Source organism: Prenolepis imparis, unplaced genomic scaffold (assembly GCF_030444845.1).
Source record: "Prenolepis imparis isolate NDT839.2.m4 unplaced genomic scaffold, iyPreImpa1.0 SCAF_7, whole genome shotgun sequence".
Classification (NCBI taxonomy): Eukaryota; Metazoa; Arthropoda; class Insecta; order Hymenoptera; family Formicidae; genus Prenolepis; species Prenolepis imparis.
In genome coordinates, this window is record NW_028141165.1 from 2,023,740 (window position 1) to 2,043,944 (window position 20,205).

At 33.7% G+C, this 20,205-nt stretch overlaps 6 protein-coding genes across 9 annotated transcripts in view; 2 read left to right on the forward strand and 4 right to left on the reverse strand.

Moving 5' to 3' along the window:
* Positions 1-58: 58 nt before the first annotated feature.
* LOC145938506 (actin 403) lies at positions 59-2,105 on the reverse strand. Its single transcript, XM_083042197.1, has 4 exons — positions 1,974-2,105; positions 1,488-1,866; positions 1,122-1,357; positions 59-722 (listed from the first exon to the last, which is right to left on the reverse strand). Exons 1-4 carry the CDS (start codon positions 2,097-2,099, stop codon positions 333-335), a joined length of 1,131 nt encoding a protein of 376 aa, XP_082898323.1. The 5' UTR covers positions 2,100-2,105; the 3' UTR covers positions 59-332.
* Positions 2,106-3,787: 1,682 nt separating this feature from the next.
* Positions 3,788-8,224, reverse strand: LOC145938499 (histone acetyltransferase KAT2A-like). 2 transcript variants are annotated; one of them, XM_083042184.1, is made up of 5 exons: positions 7,763-8,224; positions 6,676-7,638; positions 6,040-6,600; positions 5,222-5,919; positions 3,788-5,083 (listed from the first exon to the last, which is right to left on the reverse strand). In XM_083042184.1, the coding sequence occupies exons 2-5, from the start codon at positions 7,635-7,637 to the stop codon at positions 4,890-4,892; spliced, it is 2,415 nt and encodes an 804-aa protein (XP_082898310.1). In that variant the 5' UTR covers position 7,638; positions 7,763-8,224; the 3' UTR covers positions 3,788-4,889. The 2 variants fall into 2 exon arrangements, with proteins under 2 accessions (XP_082898310.1, XP_082898309.1); XM_083042183.1 differs by lacking the exon at positions 7,763-8,224 and having other exon boundaries at positions 6,676-7,756.
* Positions 8,225-9,085: 861 nt separating this feature from the next.
* LOC145938613 (histone acetyltransferase KAT2A-like) lies at positions 9,086-11,806 on the reverse strand. The gene is made up of 3 exons (XM_083042371.1): positions 11,224-11,806; positions 10,137-11,099; positions 9,086-10,061 (listed from the first exon to the last, which is right to left on the reverse strand). The coding sequence occupies exons 2-3, from the start codon at positions 11,096-11,098 to the stop codon at positions 9,608-9,610; spliced, it is 1,416 nt and encodes a 471-aa protein (XP_082898497.1). The 5' UTR covers position 11,099; positions 11,224-11,806; the 3' UTR covers positions 9,086-9,607.
* Positions 11,807-12,511: 705 nt separating this feature from the next.
* On the reverse strand, positions 12,512-16,307 carry LOC145938844 (histone acetyltransferase KAT2A-like). Its single transcript, XM_083042651.1, has 5 exons — positions 15,997-16,307; positions 14,935-15,906; positions 14,297-14,854; positions 13,292-14,013; positions 12,512-13,106 (listed from the first exon to the last, which is right to left on the reverse strand). Coding segments are annotated over exons 1-5 (2,448 nt in total). The 5' UTR covers positions 15,999-16,307; the 3' UTR covers positions 12,512-12,912.
* A 211-nt stretch (positions 16,308-16,518) lies between these two features.
* On the forward strand, positions 16,519-17,685 carry LOC145938847 (transcription initiation factor TFIID subunit 10). Its single transcript, XM_083042656.1, has 3 exons — positions 16,519-16,871; positions 17,012-17,076; positions 17,185-17,685. Exons 1-3 carry the CDS (start codon positions 16,761-16,763, stop codon positions 17,384-17,386), a joined length of 378 nt encoding a protein of 125 aa, XP_082898782.1. The 5' UTR covers positions 16,519-16,760; the 3' UTR covers positions 17,387-17,685.
* A 589-nt stretch (positions 17,686-18,274) lies between these two features.
* LOC145938845 (hsp70-binding protein 1) overlaps positions 18,275-20,205 on the forward strand; it is a 48,301-nt gene continuing 46,370 nt past the window's right edge. For 2 of the 3 annotated variants that reach the window (XR_014425745.1, XM_083042653.1), the window contains exons 1-4: positions 18,275-18,471; positions 18,557-18,773; positions 18,852-19,254; positions 19,361-19,598. Coding sequence is in view for 2 of the 3 variants with exons in the window: in XM_083042653.1 (XP_082898779.1) it covers positions 18,467-18,471; positions 18,557-18,773; positions 18,852-19,254; positions 19,361-19,598 (863 nt within the window). In the remaining variant the exon portion in view is untranslated. Of the gene's footprint in view, positions 18,472-18,556; positions 18,774-18,851; positions 19,255-19,360; positions 19,599-19,692; positions 19,974-20,205 lie in introns of those variants that run through there. The other variant, XM_083042652.1, reaches the window with a different exon arrangement.

Below are 20,205 nucleotides of genomic sequence, written 5' to 3' on the forward strand. Positions count from 1 at the left end.
ATGCAACGAGAATTAACATCAGATCGGACGTAGAATTTCATCATTGCATTTGATTTAATACTTGAAAAACAAGAAATTACGTCTCTCGGCGAATAAAAAAAAATTATTTTTCAAGAAACGCGCCGATGCTGTTTCTCGGAAAGTATGTAAAAAAAAGTCACTATACTCAGGAAATATAATAATAAATTACTACTCAAGAGATATATAAAGTTGACTTTCTCTCTCTCTCTTTTTCTGTCAATTACCCTGCATATTGGTCTACTAAGGATTAATATCGATCGAGAAGCGTTTAAGGGTGGAGATGGCATTAAAAGCGTAAAGCGTCCAGATCCTTAGAAACACTTTCTATGCACGATGAACGGTCCTAGCTCGTCGTACTCCTGCCTGGAGATCCACATCTGTTGGAAGGTGCTGAGACTGGCGAGGATCGAGCCGCCTATCCAGACCGAGTACTTCCTCTCGGGCGGCGCGATCACTTTGATCTTCATGGTGGGCGGCGCGAGCGTCGTTATCTCCTTCTGCATCCGATCGGCGATACCCGGATACATGGTGGTGCCGCCCGAGAGCACCGAATTGGCGTACAGATCCTTGCGGATGTCGACGTCGCACTTCATGATCGAGTTGTACGTCGTCTCGTGTATACCGCAGGACTCCATGCCCAGGAAGCTCGGTTGGAACATCGCTTCCGGGCAACGGAAGCGCTCGTTGCCGATCGTGATGACCTGGAATCGAACCGTTACCCGTTATACGTCTTCGTCCACTGACCGCGCCGGCCAGGCAATCCATGACGAGTTAACATTCCCTGGGCGCGAACGCGTGCGATTAATGCTAATGAGCGCACCGCCCCCTCCATTATCAAAGCTCATTAAGCTCAGTCATTTGCAAGGTACGCTTATCTTGCATGAAGGAGAAATGTTACATTTTTTATAAAAAAAAAAAAAAAATAATTTGATACATTAAAAGATATTAAGAAATGTTTTATTCTCCTTTCAAATATTTTTAAAGTGTTGCCAGAAAAAGATATTCCAGTACAAAGTATCTCGACAAAAAGAAGCGGATTTAATTTGTACGCGTTGATTACGCGAGATGCAAATATCAAAGAAGTTAATAAATGATGTTACCTGACCGTCCGGCAATTCGTAACTCTTTTCTAACGCGGTCGACGCGGCGGCCGTTGCCATTTCGTGCTGGAAATCCAAGGCCACGTAGCACAACTTCTCCTTGATGTCGCGCACAATCTCGCGCTCGGCGGTGGTCGTGAAGGTGTAGCCCCTCTCGGTCAGAATTTTCATCAAGTAATCCGTGAGGTCGCGGCCGGCTAGATCCAAGCGCAGAATCGCGTGCGGTAGAGCATATCCTGAAGAAAGAAAAAATTAGAACATCAAGCATTACAGGGTTGATACTGACGTATTCTTCTTTTCAGATCGTTCAGCGATGACGAACGGAGCTAAGAGGACGACAAGAGGACAAGCAGAAGAGAATTGTACCTTCGTAAATCGGTACCGTGTGAGACACCCCGTCACCGCTGTCTAGGACGATGCCGGTTGTTCGTCCTGATGCATACAGCGACAGGACGGCCTGGATGGCGACATACATGGCCGGGGTGTTGAAGGTCTCGAACATGATCTGCGTCATTTTCTCGCGATTCGCCTTGGGATTTAAAGGCGCCTCCGTCAGCAGGACCGGATGCTCCTCCGGCGCGACTCTCAGCTCGTTGTAGAACGTGTGATGCCAGATCTTCTCCATGTCATCCCAATTGGTGACGATACCGTGCTCTATCGGGTACTTGACGGTGAGGACACCGCGTTTGCTCTGCGCCTCGTCGCCCACGTAACTGTCCTTTTGTCCCATGCCCACCATGATTCCCTGTACAAACATGTGATTAGAGTAGAATTCATTATGAGATATATTATAAGATGATTGTATGCTATAAACTTGATGGTATCTATTTGATTTAGTTTTTCCTTCTTCACCTGGTATCGGGGTCTTCCAACGATGGAAGGAAACACGGCTCGAGGAGCATCGTCCCCAGCGAATCCGGCCTTGCACATTCCCGAGCCATTGTCGATCACCAGTGCAGCTACGTCGTCGTCGCACATTTTAGAATACTGTATGCAAAAAATAATTTTACAGCAACTTTCTCAATTTTTTAGCAAATTTTTAGATAGCGATTCGCGCTTAAATTGGAAGCTGAGGACTCAACCGGGAGACTCGATGAAGAAGACTAGATGTTACAGCGATGTCCTCGCGTGGCTTCCGCAGCATTGCGCTTCCTTGTAGAAGGAAGAGTTGCTTTATATACGAACTCCCCTCTTCTTCCGCCACAGATCCGCGACGACGCATATCCGTGTTTTTGTACAAAGACCTCGGAAATGTGGTGTATCTCTCCAAATCGGCTTAACACTTAACGCAGATTTCTCTCGTAATTAAGCGCAGAGAGAAATACTTTCGCTTACTGTACATATACAAGGACGATTCGTAAATTGACTTTGACCTTTTCTATCTAAAATCTGTTTATAAATTTGCGAATTACATGACGAATACATTTTAACAATGCGAATACAATGATAAATATAATAATGTATAGAGTTCAGCTTTTTACATTAAAGGTAACATGCACGTAAATTATACGTGAATAAGAATACGCGCTTAAGAAGGCGGGTGCACCCTAAAATAAAAGTATCACAATTTTTTTCTTATATTTTTAAAAAGAAACATATCTTTCTGAACATTTTGAGTTATATGATAAAATAATTTTTTTTTATCCGTTCAGAGAAATAAACTATGATTTGATCGTTCAATTTAAAAGACTTGTAATTTTGTCAAAAGTTACGAATAATTAAAATCGCCAAAAAAAATTGACTTTATTCGACTCATAATTAAAACTCGAAAAGTCATTCTCAGGAAAAAACCATCAAATCGAAGATGTAAAAAATGAGAAAGAAAGCGAAAATGAAAAATATTCAGTAATTAACGCAGAGAGTAAAAAAAAATATAAAGATAAATAGTTTTGTACAATATTTTACACCCGTCCCCTTAAAAATATATTTCACTCTCTTATCTCTCTCTCTCTCTCTCTTTCTCTAGATATATGATACAACATAATGTTACAAATTTGTGTTTGATCGCTGTTAGCTATTATAGGTAACATTCTTGCATACACTTACACACCCACATGTACACATTCACACATTTATTACACATTTAAAAGAATATAATATCTACAATTTTTTAATAATTGAGTTAATTTCTTTTTAATGTATGCCAATTATAATTGGCTAGTTACCGCTCCGTAATGTTATCTCCGTTGAATGCATAAAGTCATCGCAGTAATTGGAGCATCTCCACGTTCTTGCATTGCATCTACCTGCAAATCTGCAAAGTAGATTGTGATCTCTTCTCAGGCGAATGAAAATTCTATCGAAAGATAAGGAAAAATGCATTCATTGAAATTTATGTAAGAATTCCATCCGTATAAATTGCAGCTGAAGCTAAATCGAGCCAACGGGACTGCGCAATTGTAGAATCATTCAATGATTCCATTCCATATAAGTCGCACAGTTATAGACCGGCGAAATTAAACAAAAAATTAAAAAAAAAAAAAAAAAAAAAAAAGTAACAAGCGAAAGCTCATAAGGTCAATAGGCTAAAATATCTTAATTGATCTAAATTGTGCCCTCCCACAAATATGTGTGCACTTTTCTCTAAAAATAGATAATCAAACTACTATTCTATAAAACAAATTCAAGGAGCTTTGAAAGGACTTGCATTATTTTTTAAAAAAGAGTATAAGTATTATGATAATTATTGACTCTCCAAATTTTACAATAAATTTACAATAAAATACAGTCGATTTTTTTTTTTATACGAGCATGTGATACAAATATCGTTGCAGTTACTATTACACTGCATTCGCATCACTTTGCAAATATAACACAAACGCTATTCCTTTTAAGAATACTTAATATACAAACCGATGTGCATTACAGAGAATCGCTGTTCCGTAGACTGATCACCTATCAGAGCGATCCTTGTAATCGCCGTATTACGCTCCTTAATTAACTGTTCGACTAATGATATTAATTAGGCTGTGAAATTAAGTACCCACTTTGGTTTAAAATTTTTGCCTAGACCATTTTTGCATAAACCACACTTTTGATACCTTTAACATCATAATGCTACGTAGTGTGCAACGTACTAAAAAGGCCACATATAAGTAATTTTCGCATGATCGATACTATATAAAATATATAATTAATGTCAAGGACAAGCTTTGTTTTACAGCTATATATATAAATATATATATATATATATATTTATGCGCGTGCATATACACACATTCATATGCATATCTAATTCATCTATAAAAGATGAATATAGAGAATAATATGAAGAAATCAATCGAGAAAGATTACAAGAGAATTTTAAATAATTTACAATAAATTAAAATTGTCAATAATTACTAATTTATATTTTAAATATATTTTAAATTTATATTTTAATAATTTAATTTTTTATATATATAATAATTGTGAAACACACAACTATTTTCAAAAATTACTTGAAAAAGGTGCTTCTTTTAAATTATGATATTTATAATCTCGTGTAATCTAGTAAAAAAAAAAAAAAATCACTTTTTTCTTCAGTTTGGCTATTCGCACACAGACTCATACACAAGAGAATATATCTATCTAATTTTATTTTAATACAAATATACTGCACAAGAAATAGTGTGCATTTCTCGATATGGACTTTCTTTATAAAGCAAATAGACTTTGTAGTAAGAATAAGTTAAGAAGTTTCAACTGCCAACATATTATCGTTATTATATTATCTACATATGTGTCTGTGTGTATGTGTGTGTGTGTATCACAACAATATTAAAAGATTTACTTATCCCAGAGACCGACTTCTTTCATACGCGTCTGAAAGTGTTTCTCCAAGGCATTGGCACATCGGTAATATTCAGTGTCGGAACTATTGTACAATCTGCAGTTTGTGAAGATCCGTAACATGTCTGCTATAAATAATCTCTTAATTACATAGTATCCCGTGTTCAAACGCTCTTGCATGGTTTTGAGATCTGTAACAAAAATAAATAGATCTTTAACTCTCTGCATTTGCTACAATTTGCTTCAATCGATTGGCTCTTCTTCGCAATTATACAGTCGTAAGGCAATACAAAGTCAGTTAAATGCACAAACACTTTTCTTGAACTCACCCATGGGATATATTATATGATCGTAATAATCCGGAGCATCGTTTTTATCTACGGGTTCTAAGAAAGGCCACGCTGTACTATGTTTCTTCACGCTGTTCAAAACACCGTTCAATGTGTTTGGGTCTATCGATTCGGGACCTTGCGCTCCCTTCGTCACACCTCTCGTTCTAGTTTGAGCGGAACTTCTCCATCCAGTTTCACAAATTCCCGGAATAGACTCGATGGGGATAACCCTTATGCCTTCTTTAAAACATGTCAAGCCCGGATGCGCTTTCTGTATTTCTTGTTGCTTCTGATGAATCAGCTTCTTTAAAATTTCCTTTTGCTTTCTGATAACCGCCGTGAATTCGGTATACACGATCTTCGGGTTCAGTTCACAATGCATCAATGTCGCTTTCACATAATATTTAATGTATCCCTGGTGCACCGATTTTGGCAGTTTTATGTCTTTGCTAAATCCCTGCTTCTTAAAGTATCCGATAGCAAAATCATCTGCGAATGTGAGAAAATGCAGTATGTTGTTCTTGATATGATAATCTTTCAACATATTCATCAAGTGTGTCCCGTATCCTTTTACTTGCTCGTGACTCGTGACAGCACAGAACACTATTTCGGTGAAACCTTGGCTTGGAAACATACAGAAACAGATACCGCCAATCGGTCGACCGTCCTTTATCAAGGCTAGTGTTTTGTGCTTTCTAAGACAAAAGATACATTCTATTACTGTGGATGTGACTATAAAAATTTATGTAATATGCTGATATTATAAATAAATATTAACTTTAATATTTATTTAATATATTACTGATATTACTCACGGATCAAAAACGAGCTGAGTAATATATTCTTTGAACGTTTCAGGTAATTGATGGCTAAATACGTCTTGTAATCCTATCAGCCAAAGCATAGTTTGCTTAGATACTGGTCGTGTAAGGCTATTTCCAATTACATGAAATTCTATTATCTTTTTACTTTCTTCATTTTTAGCAGTTTCGTCCCGCGGAACGTCAGGTGGAAATACGGCGTCAGAACCGGATATATAATTAGTGTCATTAATAGATGCGACAATTTCAGCGATAGTCTTATCCGGCAGATCCTCAAAAGTCTCTTCGTTCTTTCGCCTCTTTGTATCAAGGCGCACTTCGGTGTTAGGACGTTTTTCTTGAATTGTCTTTATTCCAGAACTGATATTTATTGTTGTAAAATTGTCTTTCTGATTCGGAGTTACGGTAACCCTTTCAAATTCTCCCGTTTTTCTTGCCTGATGTCCTTTTGATTCCAAGGCAATTTGAAGATGAGAAGGTGCAGACTGTTTAAATTCGGGATCCCAGATAGGCGAATTATCAGAATAAATCTCTTTTTCCAACAATGAAAGAAACCTTAAATATAAAAGATTGTAACTCAGTTAATATTCACAAGATATGAATATAAGAAAAAAGAAAAGTCGAACATACTTGGGAAAATGTGTTAGAAGTAGCCTTTTCTCCGGCGCTACTTTTTCTTTTTCACTTTGACATTTGACCATTAATTGTTCATAAACTGATCTAAATACAGCCTGTAGCAGAGTCTTTCCGAAAACTGAGTGAGTATCATGTTGCGGCAGCGAGTCGCAAAATGCAGGCACATGACAGAAGACAAGCCAACGAGTATAATTAAGTTTATAAGCAGAGCCTTCCTCCGCAGTTCGAACAGTTCTGGTACTGGGCGCTTCAAAATTCCAATAATTCAGACAATGCAGAAACATTTTTGCCATGTCGGACATTACGTACCATTCTCTCGGGAGTAAATAACTGAATCTATATAGAATAAAATTCATCACTGCCTCTTTTATGCTCGGTCTTTCGAACGGCGGCTGTCCTAATGGGCCTTTTTCCAAGCTCGGTTTTATCATAGATAAAATACATTTCCTCAATACTTTATATAAATAAAAATATACTCTTTTAGTTTCGGCATCTCTTTCTCTGTGTATGGTCATGTAAATGTTGTCCACATCAATAGCCATTCCCAATAATCTATTGAGTTCATCATTAGATTGCACCGGTAGATGCTTAATATGATTTTCTAAGGTATGAGTACACATCTTGCACGGATCAAAAAAGGTTGTAACAGGCTGCTGCGTCTCGCCTTTTTGTGTCTGTGTAACTGATTGTGCACTTTTCCAGCCGCTACATTTACAATTTTCCGCTTGACAAGCGCTGTAACATGCAAGCTTCAATAATTTCTTCATTTGTGGCCAATTGTACATTTGCTGCTTGCGCTGCTGTATCTTCTGGAGATTGTTTTGTCGATTTGGTTGATTCTGTGGCTTAGACGAGTTTGAATCTTTATTTTCCGGCTGTAGGGTACTGGTAACAGGCTGGCCAGTCTCTTCCAAAGAAGCTAAGATTGTTTGAGATTTGACGTCTTCGGATGCCATTCTTGAGTAAAATATTACAACATAAGAAAGTATTATAGTCATATTATATGCTATAAAAGTTATAGTTTTACTTATGAATCTCAATCATTAGTCATTAAAATCTTTTGAAATAAATTAATACATACATTAATTGACGTTAATAGCTTCTTCTACAATATAAGCAAATTAGATTTCAATTCTCTCCATATGAACGAAATTAATTTTATTCCCGATGATATATTGTTGGCTCGAATATTCCATAATACTTTTATTTAAACAATTACGATATTTATAGACTTCTCACGCTATTGCCATCAGCATATTTTCTATGATGTTCTTGTGATATTATAATGTGTATTATTTGTATATTGTTGATGTGAAACACAAATTTTTGACAGATTAGGTTATATAAATTGCATCCCTTGCACTTTCAAGTGCATTCACGTCAGATAGTCTGTTCTCGCACTTTTTGCACCTTGATTTTTCGCTTGTTCTTTCTTCTTTCTCTCTTTATGCCCGAATATATATTTATCTCGCTTTAAATGCAGAATTTTTGCGGGAGTGCAAGTGACACGAACAGATTCCACACCAGCCAATCAATTTTTCGCTCTTACAGAACAGCTGTAAACTGATTGGCTACAGTGATTATTTCTACCGGTCCTTGTCACATCGCGGTACATTTTAAATCTGTTAAATATAAAGAATATAATAATAAAGTATAATTTAAAAAAAAATTCTTTTCGATAATTCGAATAGTAGATTTAAATTTACGATTGTCAGATCCTGCAACTTTAAAGATATTTTTTTATATTGATTCTATGCTTATTTTCAATATCAAAAAAGTAACTAAAAATAAAAAGATACCACCAATTTGTCATTTTGTGAATTAATACGTATTTTGATACGAGAGAGAAAGTATGGAAAAAGTATTTCAAATGTATAAAAGAATATATATTATAAAAGAATAAAAACGTAAATATATATATAAAAGCCCACATTACAATATTATAGAACTAAAAGAATTATAATTATAAAAATTTAATAATTAAAAAAAAAGAAAGAATACTTATATATAATGATGACACTCATGCAATTAGTAACATACATTTTTTTTACATATATAATGCTCATTTTTATATTTGTGACTTTTCTACTTTATGAAAGCAGCTTGTAAAAGTAAACTTATATAAACTTAACAAAATACATAATATAATAAAGTTTACTGCAATATCATAAAGAAATGTGTATCATAAAAGTGTTGAGATATTGTTTATTTATTAATTACAATATGAATTTTAAGAATAAAGTTGTAGCTAAACTAATGATTAAAGTTGATTAATAGCAAAACTTAATTAAAGAGTAAGTGACCAAAAAAAATTAATCAAATATGATATATGTATATCAAATATAAATCTTTAATTTTCGACCATATTTTTTATGTAATCACAAATTGTCTACAAAAGAATAATAGTTGTTAGCTTACACGAGTGTCCAAATAAAACGCATTCTTATGAAGAAATATAAAAAACGCATGTAAAAAATAAAATATATATTTTGAAATTCATATATATATTTAAATCATGTTCTATAAAATAAGGAAAATATATGAAACGTATGTTTTATTTATTAATTTTTTTTTCATTTTTTCATGGTTTTTTCACGAGCATCTCTTCATAGAAATACTATTTTATAATGTAATTAAGAACTATATAGAAATCTTGTGTGCATATATGTGTGTTTAATAAAAAGTAATAGAGAAATAATATAGACAAATATACATATTTATCGTATTTATATTTTTTTATATTATATCACACAAGAGGAGATATATTTGAAAAAATTCTACTTATCCCATAGACCAATCTCTTTCATACGTATCTGAAAATACTTTTCCAAAGCATTGGCGCAGCGATAATAATCAGTATCTAGACTATTATACAATCTACAATTTGTAAAAATCCGTGTCATATCTGCTATAAATAATCTTCTAGTTACATAGTATCTAGATTTTTTACATGAAATTCTATTATGTTTTTACTTTCTTCATTTTTAGCAGTTTCGTCCCGCGGAACGTCAGGTGGAAATACGGCGTCAGAACCGGATATATAATTAGTGTCATTAATAGATGCGACAATTTCAGCGATAGTCTTATCCGGCAGATCCTCAAAAGTCTCTTCGTTCTTTCGCCTCTTTGTATCAAGGCGCACTTCGGTGTTAGGACGTTTTTCTTGAATTGTCTTTATTCCAGAATTGATATTTATTGTTGTAAAATTGTCTTTCTGATTCGGAGTTACGGTAACCCTTTCAAATTCTCCCGTTTTTCTTGCCTGATGTCCTTTTGATTCTAAGGCAATTTGAAGATGAGAAGGTGCAGACTGTTTAAATTCGGGATCCCAGATAGGCGAATTATCAGAATAAATCTCTTTTTCCAACAATGAAAGAAACCTTAAATATAAAAGATTGTAACTCAGTTAATATTCACAAGATATGAATATAAGAAAAAAGAAAAGTCGAACATACTTGGGAAAATGTGTTAGAAGTAGCCTTTTCTCCGGCGCTACTTTTTCTTTTTCACTTTGACATTTGACCATTAATTGTTCATAAACTGATCTAAATACAGCCTGTAGCAGAGTCTTTCCGAAAACTGAGTGAGTATCATGTTGCGGCAGCGAGTCGCAAAATGCAGGCACATGACAGAAGACAAGCCAACGAGTATAATTAAGTTTATAAGCAGAGCCTTCCTCCGCAGTTCGAACAGTTCTGGTACTGGGCGCTTCAAAATTCCAATAATTCAGACAATGCAGAAACATTTTTGCCATGTCGGACATTACGTACCATTCTCTCGGGAGTAAATAACTGAATCTATATAGAATAAAATTCATCACTGCCTCTTTTATGCTCGGTCTTTCGAACGGCGGCTGTCCTAATGAGTCTTTTTCCAAGCTCGGTTTTATCATAGATAAAATACATTTCGTCAATACTTTATATAAATAAAAATATACTCTTTTAATTTCGGCATCTCTTTCTCTGTGTATGGTCATGTAAATGTTGTCCACATCAATAGCCATTCCCAATAATCTATTGAGTTCATCATTAGATTGCACCGGTAGATGCTTAATATGATTTTCTAAGGTATGAGTACACATCTTGCACAGATCAAAAAAGGTTGTAACAGGTTGGTGCGTCTCGCCTTTTTGTGTCTGTGTAACTGATTGTGCACTTTTCCAGCCGCTACATTTACAATTTTCCGATTGACAAGCGCTGTAACATGCAAGCATCAATAATTTCTTCATTTGTGGCCAATTGTACATTTGCTGCTTGCGCTGCTGTATCTTCTGGAGATTATTTTGTCGATTTGGTTGATTCTGTGGCTTAGATGAGTTTGAATCTTTATTTTCCGGCTGTAGGGTACTGGTAACAGGCTGGCCAGTCTCTTCCAAAGAAGTTAAGATTGTTTGAGATTTGACGTCTTCGGATGCCATTCTTGAGTAAAATATTACAACATAAGAAAGTATTATAGTCAAATTATATGCTATAAAAGTTATAGTTTTACTTATAAATCTCAATCATTAGTCATTAAAATCTTTTGAAATAAATTAATACATACATTAATTGACGTTGATAGCTTCTTCTACAATATAAGCAAATTAGATTTCAATTCTCTCCATATGAACGAAATTAATTTTATTCCCGATGATATATTGGCTCGAATATTCCATAATACTTTTATTTAAACAATTACGATATTTATAGACTTCTCACGCTATTGCCATCAGCATATTTTCTATGATGTTCTTGTGATATTATAATGTGTATTATTTGTATATTGTTGATGTGAAACACAAATTTTTGACAGATTAGGGTTATATAAATTGCATCCCTTGCACTTTCAAGTGCATTCACGTCAGATAGTCTGTTCTCGCACTTTTTGCACCTTGATTTTTCGCTTGTTCTTTCTTCTTTCTCTCTTTATGCCCGAATATATATTTATCTCGCTTTAAATGCAGAATTTTTGCGGGAGTGCAAGTGACACGAACAGATTCCACACCAGCCAATCAATTTTTCGCTCTTACGGAACAGCTGTAAACTGATTGGCTACAGTGATTATTTCTACCGGTCCTTGTCACATCGCGGTACATTTACAAATCTGTTAAATATAAAGAATATAATAAAGTATAATTTTTTAAAAAATTCTTTTCGATAATTCGAATAGTAGATTTAAATTTACGATTGTCAGATCCTGCAACTTTAAAGATATTTTTTTATATTGATTCTATGCTTATTTTCAATATCAAAAAAGTAATTAAAAATAAAAAGATACCACCAATTTGTCATTTTGTAAATTAATACGTATTTTGATACGAGAGAGAAAGTATGGAAAAAGTATTTCAAATGTATAAAAGAATATATATTATAAAAGAATAAAAACGTAAATATATATATAAAAGCCCACATTACAATATTATAGAACTAAAAGAATTATAATTATAAAAATTTAATAATTAAAAAAAAAGAAAGAATACTTATATATAATGACACTCATGCAATTAGTAACATACATTTTTTTTACATATATAATGCTCATTTTTATATTTGTGACTTTTCTACTTTATGAAAGCAGCTTGTAAAAGTAAACTTATATAAACTTAACAAAATACATAATATAATAAAGTTTACTGCAATATCATAAAGAAATGTGTATCATAAAAGTGTTGAGATATTGTTTATTTATTAATTACAATATGAATTTTAAGAATAAAGTTGTAACTAAACTAATGATTAAAGTTGATTAATAGCAAAACTTAATTAAAGAGTAAGTGACCAAAAAAAATTAATCAAATATGATATATGTATATCAAATATAAATCTTTAATTTTCGACCATATTTTTTATGTAATCACAAATTGTCTACAAAAGAATAATAGTTGTTAGCTTACACGAGTGTCCAAATAAAACGCATTCTTATGAAGAAATATAAAAAACGCATGTAAAAAATAAAATATATATTTTGAAATTCATATATATATTTAAATCATGTTCTATAAAATAAGGAAAATATATGAAACGTATGTTTTATTTATTAATTTTTTTTTCATTTTTTCATGGTTTTTTCACGAGCATCTCTTCATAGAAATACTATTTTATAATGTAATTAAGAACTATATAGAAATCTTGTGTGCATATATGTGTGTTTAATAAAAAGTAATAGAGAAATAATATAGACAAATATACATATTTATCGTATTTATATTTTTTTATATTATATCACACAAGAGGAGATATATTTGAAAAAATTCTACTTATCCCATAGACCAATCTCTTTCATACGTGTCTGAAAATACTTTTCCAAAGCATTGGCGCAGCGATAATAATCAGTATCTAGACTATTATACAATCTACAATTTGTAAAAATCCGTGTCATATCTGCTATAAATAATCTTCTAGTTACATAGTATCTAGATTTTAAACGGTCTTCCATAGTTTTGAGATCTGCAATATGAAAAATCATGTATATAATATAATCTGTTATATGTATTATTACTATTGTATCAGTGCTCTTAGATTATTATTTATCGCAATATTAAATTTTATTATTTTAACATTATATTTTTTAATTTTATTTAGAAATTTGCATCATTATAAAACTAAAAATCTTTTTTGAAAAAATTTCTCACCCATAGGATATTTTATATGATCATAGTAATCTGGCACATCGTCCTTATCTACAGGTTCTAGGAATGGCCAAGCTGTACTGTGATTCTTTACACTATTCAAAACACTATTTAAAGCGTTATATAGAGACTCCGACATATCTATGCAATCTATAAGTTCTGAATTTTGTGTTCCTTTCGCTAGACCTCTCGTTCTCGCTTGCGCATAACTCTTCCATCCGGTTTCCCGAATTCCCGGAATGGATTCCACGGGGATGCCTCTCACACCCTCTTTGAAGCATGTCAAGCCAGGTTGAACCTTTTGTACTTCTTGTTGCTTCTGATAAATTAATTTCTTGACGATTTCTTTTTGTTTCCTCAGAACTGATGTAAATTCTGTATATACTATTTTAGCATTTAATTCACAATGCATTAATGTCGCTCTTTCATAATCTTTGATATATCCTTGATACATCGATTTTGGTAATTTTATATCTTTGCTAAATCCCTGCTTTTTAAAGTATCCGATGGCAAATTCATCCGCAAATGTGAGAAAATGCAATATGTTGTTTTTTATATGATAATCTTTCAGCATATTCATCAAGTGTGTTCCGTAACCTTTTACTTGCTCTTGACTTGTAACAGCGCAGAACACTATCTCGGTGAAGCCCTGAGTAGGAAACATGCGAAAACAAATACCGCCAATTGGACGACCATTCTTTATCAGAGCTAATGTTTTGTGCTTCCTGTTTGTAATAAATGATACACATATTTAATAATAATATTAATATAAATAGTATTATATATATATATATATATATATATATATATATATTAATATATATATAATAATTATTAATAATAATATATTAATATATTATTTTATTAATAATTTATTAATAATAATATATTAATAATATATAATAATAATTAATATAATAATTATTGTTAATATACATATTGCTCAAGATAACTTCTTATAATAAGTTAATTAATATATTACTGTTATTTTAGACAAGCTATACTCACGGATCAAAAACAAATTGAGATATATATTCTTTTGGCATTCTGACCAATTGATGGCTGAATACATTATGTAATCCTATCAACCAAAGCATAGTTTGCTTAGACACAGGTTGCGTGAGGCTGTTTCCAACAATGTGAAATTCTATGATTTTCTCGCTTTCTTCATTTTTAGCAGCTTCGTCCCGTGGCCCGTCCGGTGGAAATACCGCATCAGGGCCACACATATAATTGGGATCATTAATAATCGCAACAATTTCAACAATAGTCTCATCAGGCAGATCCTCAAAAGCCTCCTCGCCTTTTCGTTTTTTTACATCGTGCCGTCCTTCGGAATAAGAACGCTTTTCGGAAAGCTTCCTTATTCCAGGACTAATATTGATTGTGGTATAATTATCCTTTTCATTTGGTGGCACAGTGACTCTTTCAAATTCTCCTGTCTTTCGCGCTTGGGCCTTTGATTCCAATGCAGCTTGCAGATGAGAAGGCGGTGCTTGTTTAAACTCGGGATCCCACATGAGCGAATTTTCAGAATAAATTTCTACTTTTAGCATCGAAAGAAACCTTAAATATATATAATTATGTAGTAGCCATTCTATTAATGAAACATTAGTATAAAAAAAGAAAAGAATTTTAAGACATACTTAGGAAAATGATTTAAAACTAAAACTCTCTTCTCTGGCGTTATTTTTTCTCTATCGTTATGGCACTTGTCCATTAATTCTCTACAAAGTGGTTTGAATACAGCTTGTAACAAAGTCTTCCCAAAGACCAATGGAGTATCGTGATGAGGTAAGGAGTCGCAATACGTAGGTACATAGCAGAACATAAGCCAGCGGGTATAATTAATTTTGTAACCGGGGCCTTCATCCGTAACATTTGCTTTTCTAGCGCTGGGTGATTCAAAGTTCCAATAATTCAGACAGTGCAGAAACATTTTTGCCATATCGCACATTATTTGCCATTCTCTTGGAGAAGAGTGGCCAAATTTATATAATACAAAATTCATCACTGCCTTTGCTATACTAGGCTTCTCGAATGGCGGCTGTCCTAATGGACCTTCTACAGTTGGTTTTGTCATAGATAAAATACATCTCCTCAATACTTTATATAAATAAAAATATACCTTCCTAGTATCGGAATCTTCTTCTCTGTGTACAGTCATGAAAATGTTGTCCGCATCAATAGCCATCCCTAATAATCTATTGATTTCATCATCAGACAGCACCGATACATGCTTAATGTGATCTTCTAAAATATGATTACACATCTTGCACGAATCAAAAAAGTTCGTAGTAGGCTGCTGCGTCTCGCCTTTCTGTGACTTTGTAATTGGTTGCGCATTTTTCCAGCCGTTACATTTGCACCCTTCCACTTGACAAGCGCTGTAACCTGCAAGCTTCAATAATTTCCTGACTTGTGGCCAATTGTACATTTGCTGCTTGCGCTGCTGTATCCTTAGAAGATTATTATGTTGTCGACTTCCATGATTCTGCAATTTTGTTGAATTTGGATCTCTAACATTATTTTCCTGCTGTATAGTATTATTAACAGTCTGCCCAGTTTCTTCCAAGGAAGTTGCCATTGTTTGTTGATTGATGTCCTCAGATGCCATCCTAGAAAAATCGTTGTATTTTACATTATTTGAATAAAAAGCTATAATTACAGATTATTTTTTTTTTCAGTAAATTAATATGTTTATTTACATCAAAAGCTTTTCCTACAGTATGAATTAATTAAATTCACCGTGAATAAAGTTAATTATGCTTTCATACCCCATATTGCTCAAATGTACAATAACAACATATTTTAGACGATTACGATACTTTTTACACGCAATTACAATGCAGCAATATTTCTAAAATTTGTCAGTACTGATTTAAGATTTAAATCATGATTTTTTTTTAATCGAAAGATGCATATAATTATAAAAATTATTTAGCATACATGTATTTCTACTCCGAATTTTATAAGGTTATATTACTGAGTAAGAGAATCCATTTTTATTCTGTCTCCTTGTATTCTTGATGCCTCGCTATTCTGTACAATTTTAAATTACCTGTCCTATGATATAACTGCATTTTCTCTCTGCGGGTTGCGTTCGAAAATCTACTTACCCGAGTAGAAGTTTCGACTGACCAATCAGGACGAAGAACTCTTCGCTCCTTTTGTCCTTATTGGTCAATCAAAATCCACTTTACTCCGATAAGTTGATTTTTGAACGCAACAACAACACATATATACGTATGATGTTCGTAAACGTCCATCAATAATACAATATCGTAGTTTTTGTAAATTCAAACACGAAGAAGCTGCAATGTGCTACAAATGTTGAAGAGTGCTACTTTATGTGTTTAAAAAACGCATCGATAAAAGAAGAGGAACTGCTTGAAGAGGAAAAGAAGAATAGCAAAACGATACGTTTTTGCGCTTAGGTTAGATATTCGCACGACAGTTTGTTTACGCAGAAATGGCAGAGCATTTTGGCAAGGAAACGCCATCGACTTACAACGAAGAAGCCAAGACTGCAGGTCAACCGTTGTCGGACTTTCTGTTGCAGTTAGAAGATTATGCACCCACGGTATTAATCTGCTCAATTGTTGATTCAAATAGATTTCTGATTCATTCATTGTGCAAAGTACAAGTTATTGAAATTGTGTTATATGTTTATGCATTATACTTTGTATCAAGTTTATTGTACATCTTATATGTTTGCACTAGGTACCCGATGCCATCAGCGAGCATTACTTGCATACAGCTGGTTTCAACACTACGGATCCCAGGATGTAAGATTAAATATCGTTTATATAGTTCTATATGTTATTTATACATGTCTTAAATAAGAATCTTGTGGATTTTAATACAAATTTAGTAATTCTGAATATCTATTTTAGCGTACGTCTGGTATCTCTAGCGGCACAAAAATTTATCTCGGAGATTGCCAATGATGCGCTGCAACACTGCAAAACGCGTGGTGCCAATCAAAACACAAAGACAAAAGGGAAGGATCGGCGTTATACACTGACAATGGAAGATCTTACGCCAGCAGTTGCGGAATATGGCATAATAGTGAAAAAACCACATTACTTTGTTTAAATATCTGAAAAATTTAATAGTGCAATCAAATAGGTTTTTTTTTTTATAAAGTATTATATTGATGGCACCGATATAAAGCAATTGCATTTAGGTACAAAAGTCTTTTGTCAGCTAATTGAATTGCATATATACTAAGCATGAATAGTTTTCTCAAAAAAGTTAACATTAGTTTCGATATATTTTGTTAGTATATATATTACATTAATATATATATATACTAACTGACATTAGTATATATGTTTATCATGTGACTATTATTGCTAATATTTTTGTAAAGATTTAGGGATATATTTAATATAATGTGATTTAATGTGTGTAATATAAAAAAATCATTTTTTCATGATTTTTTTAAGATAGAAATTTGTTTGAATAATCAGGACAAAGAAATTTTTTAGTTTTTTAAATTCTGATTAAATTTCAATCTTTAATTTTTAACCGATTCAGCGACTTTCGGATCTATATTTTTCTCGCCTATAATTCTGTAGGGGGGTTAGAGGGTAATATGGGAATTAAAAATCTAGTATGGATTTATTCCCAAATAAAAGTCTTGGTGGTGTACCAAGCAAAATTCGTGCCCCGTGCACAATTAGTTAATTTCAACGAAAAATTAATTTTCGTTGGAATCGACGCACCGACATCCGCGTATGGCTCGAATAGCCTTTCTATTTTCTAATTTATATTTAATTTTTAATATTTATTCTGATATGGACTTAATTATTTAATACTTTTGTTGCTAGGTTACATTTTTAAATTTATTCCTTGAAGTAGAATAGTTTTTGATCAATTAGAATTAGGACAAAGAAATTTTTATTTTGAACACTTCTCTGAGCAGTAAATTTTGGAACGCAATCCTGCGCATGCGCGAATTTGTCTCGCATTTCAATGTAGGTAGCCAATCTAAAAGATTCTTAAGTCTATGCGCATCTTTTCAAAGTGCGTTTTAAAATTTTAAATAACGAAATCCCGTAAAGGAAGATGCGAGAATTATGATAAGTAATTGAAACATCGCGAGGAGATCAATTTCGAGTTATATTATTCAGTTGATGAGCGTAATCATTCGTTAAATAGAGTAACGTCAAAATGAGGTACGTACGCTAACCTCGTATCATGATTAACCTAAATCTACATATAACTATTTGCTGTTTTTCGCATAAACAAACGTAATTTCAGTTCCGAGAGCGGCGATTCGAAAAGAAATGTGAATCAAAGTCAATCGAATAGCTCTGCGAGACCGCTATCAATCGAAGGTCCTTCCACCTCTAATAATGTGCAACCTTTACCGAATCAACCCAGGCAGCCGACCAATTTGCAAGGATTGCTCAAATATGCCATGGACGCGGCGCAATCTGAGGAGAACAAATCGCCGGTCTATCCTTTGGACGAAGAAGTATGATTTAATTTAATCATATGCAGAATTAGCTTTTAATTTGTCCGATGCTTGTATGTTGTACGTTGTACGTTACAGAAAAAAACGTTCTTGAACGAAGCACTATCGTCGTTAACGGTGAACGTAATAGAGGAGATGCAGAAGGCCATGCAGATCTTGTCTGGTGTCGACAATCTACGAGCCGACGACGATTCGTCCAAGTACGAGAACGCGCTGGAGAGAATGGCGGATCTTGTCGACAATATCGATATAGCCAACGATTTTTACAAGATCGGAGGTTTCGCGATATTTCAACCGTGCCTGAACTCGTCGCACAGTAACATCAGATGGCGAATAGCCGACATCATCGCCGAACTGGCGCAGAATAATCCATTTTGCCAAGACAAACTACTTGAAGCTGGAGTGTTCCCTGTCCTGTTGTCCATGATCGACACAGATCCATCGGAACAGGCGAGGGTAAAAGCTCTGTATGCAGTATCGTGTAAGTAAAGGAATGACACAAAGCTTGGTTTCTTCGATTTTCATTTTATTTTAATATTTTATTTTAGCTTTGATTTTTATTTTCATATTTTATATCTCGAATGCAGGTATAGTCAGAGGACATCCGGAGTCTTTAAAGTATATGGACACAAACGACGGTTACTCGGTGCTTTTGCGAGCGATGCAGAGTCCAGTGGAGAAGCTGCAGGTGAAATCTGCGTTCCTGCTCTCTAGCTTATGCAGCAAGGACGACTCGAGCGATATAAAGTGTACCTTAGTGAAAATGGGATTTATAGAGCAAGCGGCAGGCTTATTGGGTAGAATGAATCTGCAGCCGACAGTCAGGTAATGTACCTATAGCGTTTTGAGGCAAAACCTTGTGACGTCTGACATATTATCTCTTGATGACATATTTGATCGGATATTATTTCTATCGCAGAGAACAATTATTGAGAGTTCTCAATGGTATGGTAAACGATAATTTTTTACCGGCGCTGAAGGAATGTCGGCGTCCAGAGTTATGTTTAAAAATTATTTTGGAGCAATTATTGACGGAATTAAAACCTGTAGAAAACCAAGACGAGATAGACATGTGCTCTGAGCTCCTGGACAAAGTGTTTTTCGAGCCTGACACTAATCAGGAGAGATAAAATTGTATGTGTGTCATAGTTTCCCCTCTCTCTTTGAATAAAATTATATTATTTTATAAATTATCACATATTCACCATTAGTTTCTTTTGTAAATCTAACATTTGTGGTTTTGGATATTTATAATTTTAAAAAATATATATTACGTGTGTGTGTGTGTGTGTGTGAGGTAACAAATAAAACTGCTTTATTAAACTACACCAAGCAAATCAACCGAAATATTTTGTTCTAAAAAAAAAAAAAAAACGTATTCCAACACATTTATAAAATATCAATTTTAGACAAAATTGATTAAATTAATCAA

Bases quoted from the DNA above. Each gene is read 5' to 3' on its own strand.
- LOC145938506 (XM_083042197.1), bottom strand. From the start codon at position 2,099: ATGTGCGACGACGACGTAGCTGCACTGGTGATCGACAATGGCTCGGGA. The intron at 1,358-1,487 runs GTACAATTCTCT...TTCTTTCTTCAG, and splicing joins CACGGTACCGATTTACGAAG to GATATGCTCTACCGCACGCG. The intron at 723-1,121 runs GTAACATCATTT...GTTCGATTCCAG, and splicing joins ACGAATTGCCGGACGGTCAG to GTCATCACGATCGGCAACGA.
- LOC145938499 (XM_083042183.1), bottom strand. From the start codon at position 7,679: ATGACTATAATACTTTCTTATGTTGTAATATTTTACTCAAGAATGGCA. The intron at 6,601-6,675 runs GTATGTTCGACT...TTTATATTTAAG, and splicing joins CTTCTAACACATTTTCCCAA to GTTTCTTTCATTGTTGGAAA. The intron at 5,084-5,221 runs GTGAGTTCAAGA...TTTTTGTTACAG, and splicing joins TCATATAATATATCCCATGG to ATCTCAAAACCATGCAAGAG.
- LOC145938613 (XM_083042371.1), bottom strand. From the start codon at position 11,098: ATGGCATCCGAAGACGTCAAATCTCAAACAATCTTAACTTCTTTGGAA. The intron at 10,062-10,136 runs GTATGTTCGACT...TTTATATTTAAG, and splicing joins CTTCTAACACATTTTCCCAA to GTTTCTTTCATTGTTGGAAA.
- LOC145938844 (XM_083042651.1), bottom strand. The intron at 14,855-14,934 runs GTATGTCTTAAA...TATATATTTAAG, and splicing joins GTTTTAAATCATTTTCCTAA to GTTTCTTTCGATGCTAAAAG. The intron at 13,107-13,291 runs GTGAGAAATTTT...TTCATATTGCAG, and splicing joins TCATATAAAATATCCTATGG to ATCTCAAAACTATGGAAGAC.
- LOC145938847 (XM_083042656.1), top strand. From the start codon at position 16,761: ATGGCAGAGCATTTTGGCAAGGAAACGCCATCGACTTACAACGAAGAA. The intron at 16,872-17,011 runs GTATTAATCTGC...TGTTTGCACTAG, and splicing joins TAGAAGATTATGCACCCACG to GTACCCGATGCCATCAGCGA. The intron at 17,077-17,184 runs GTAAGATTAAAT...TATCTATTTTAG, and splicing joins AACACTACGGATCCCAGGAT to CGTACGTCTGGTATCTCTAG.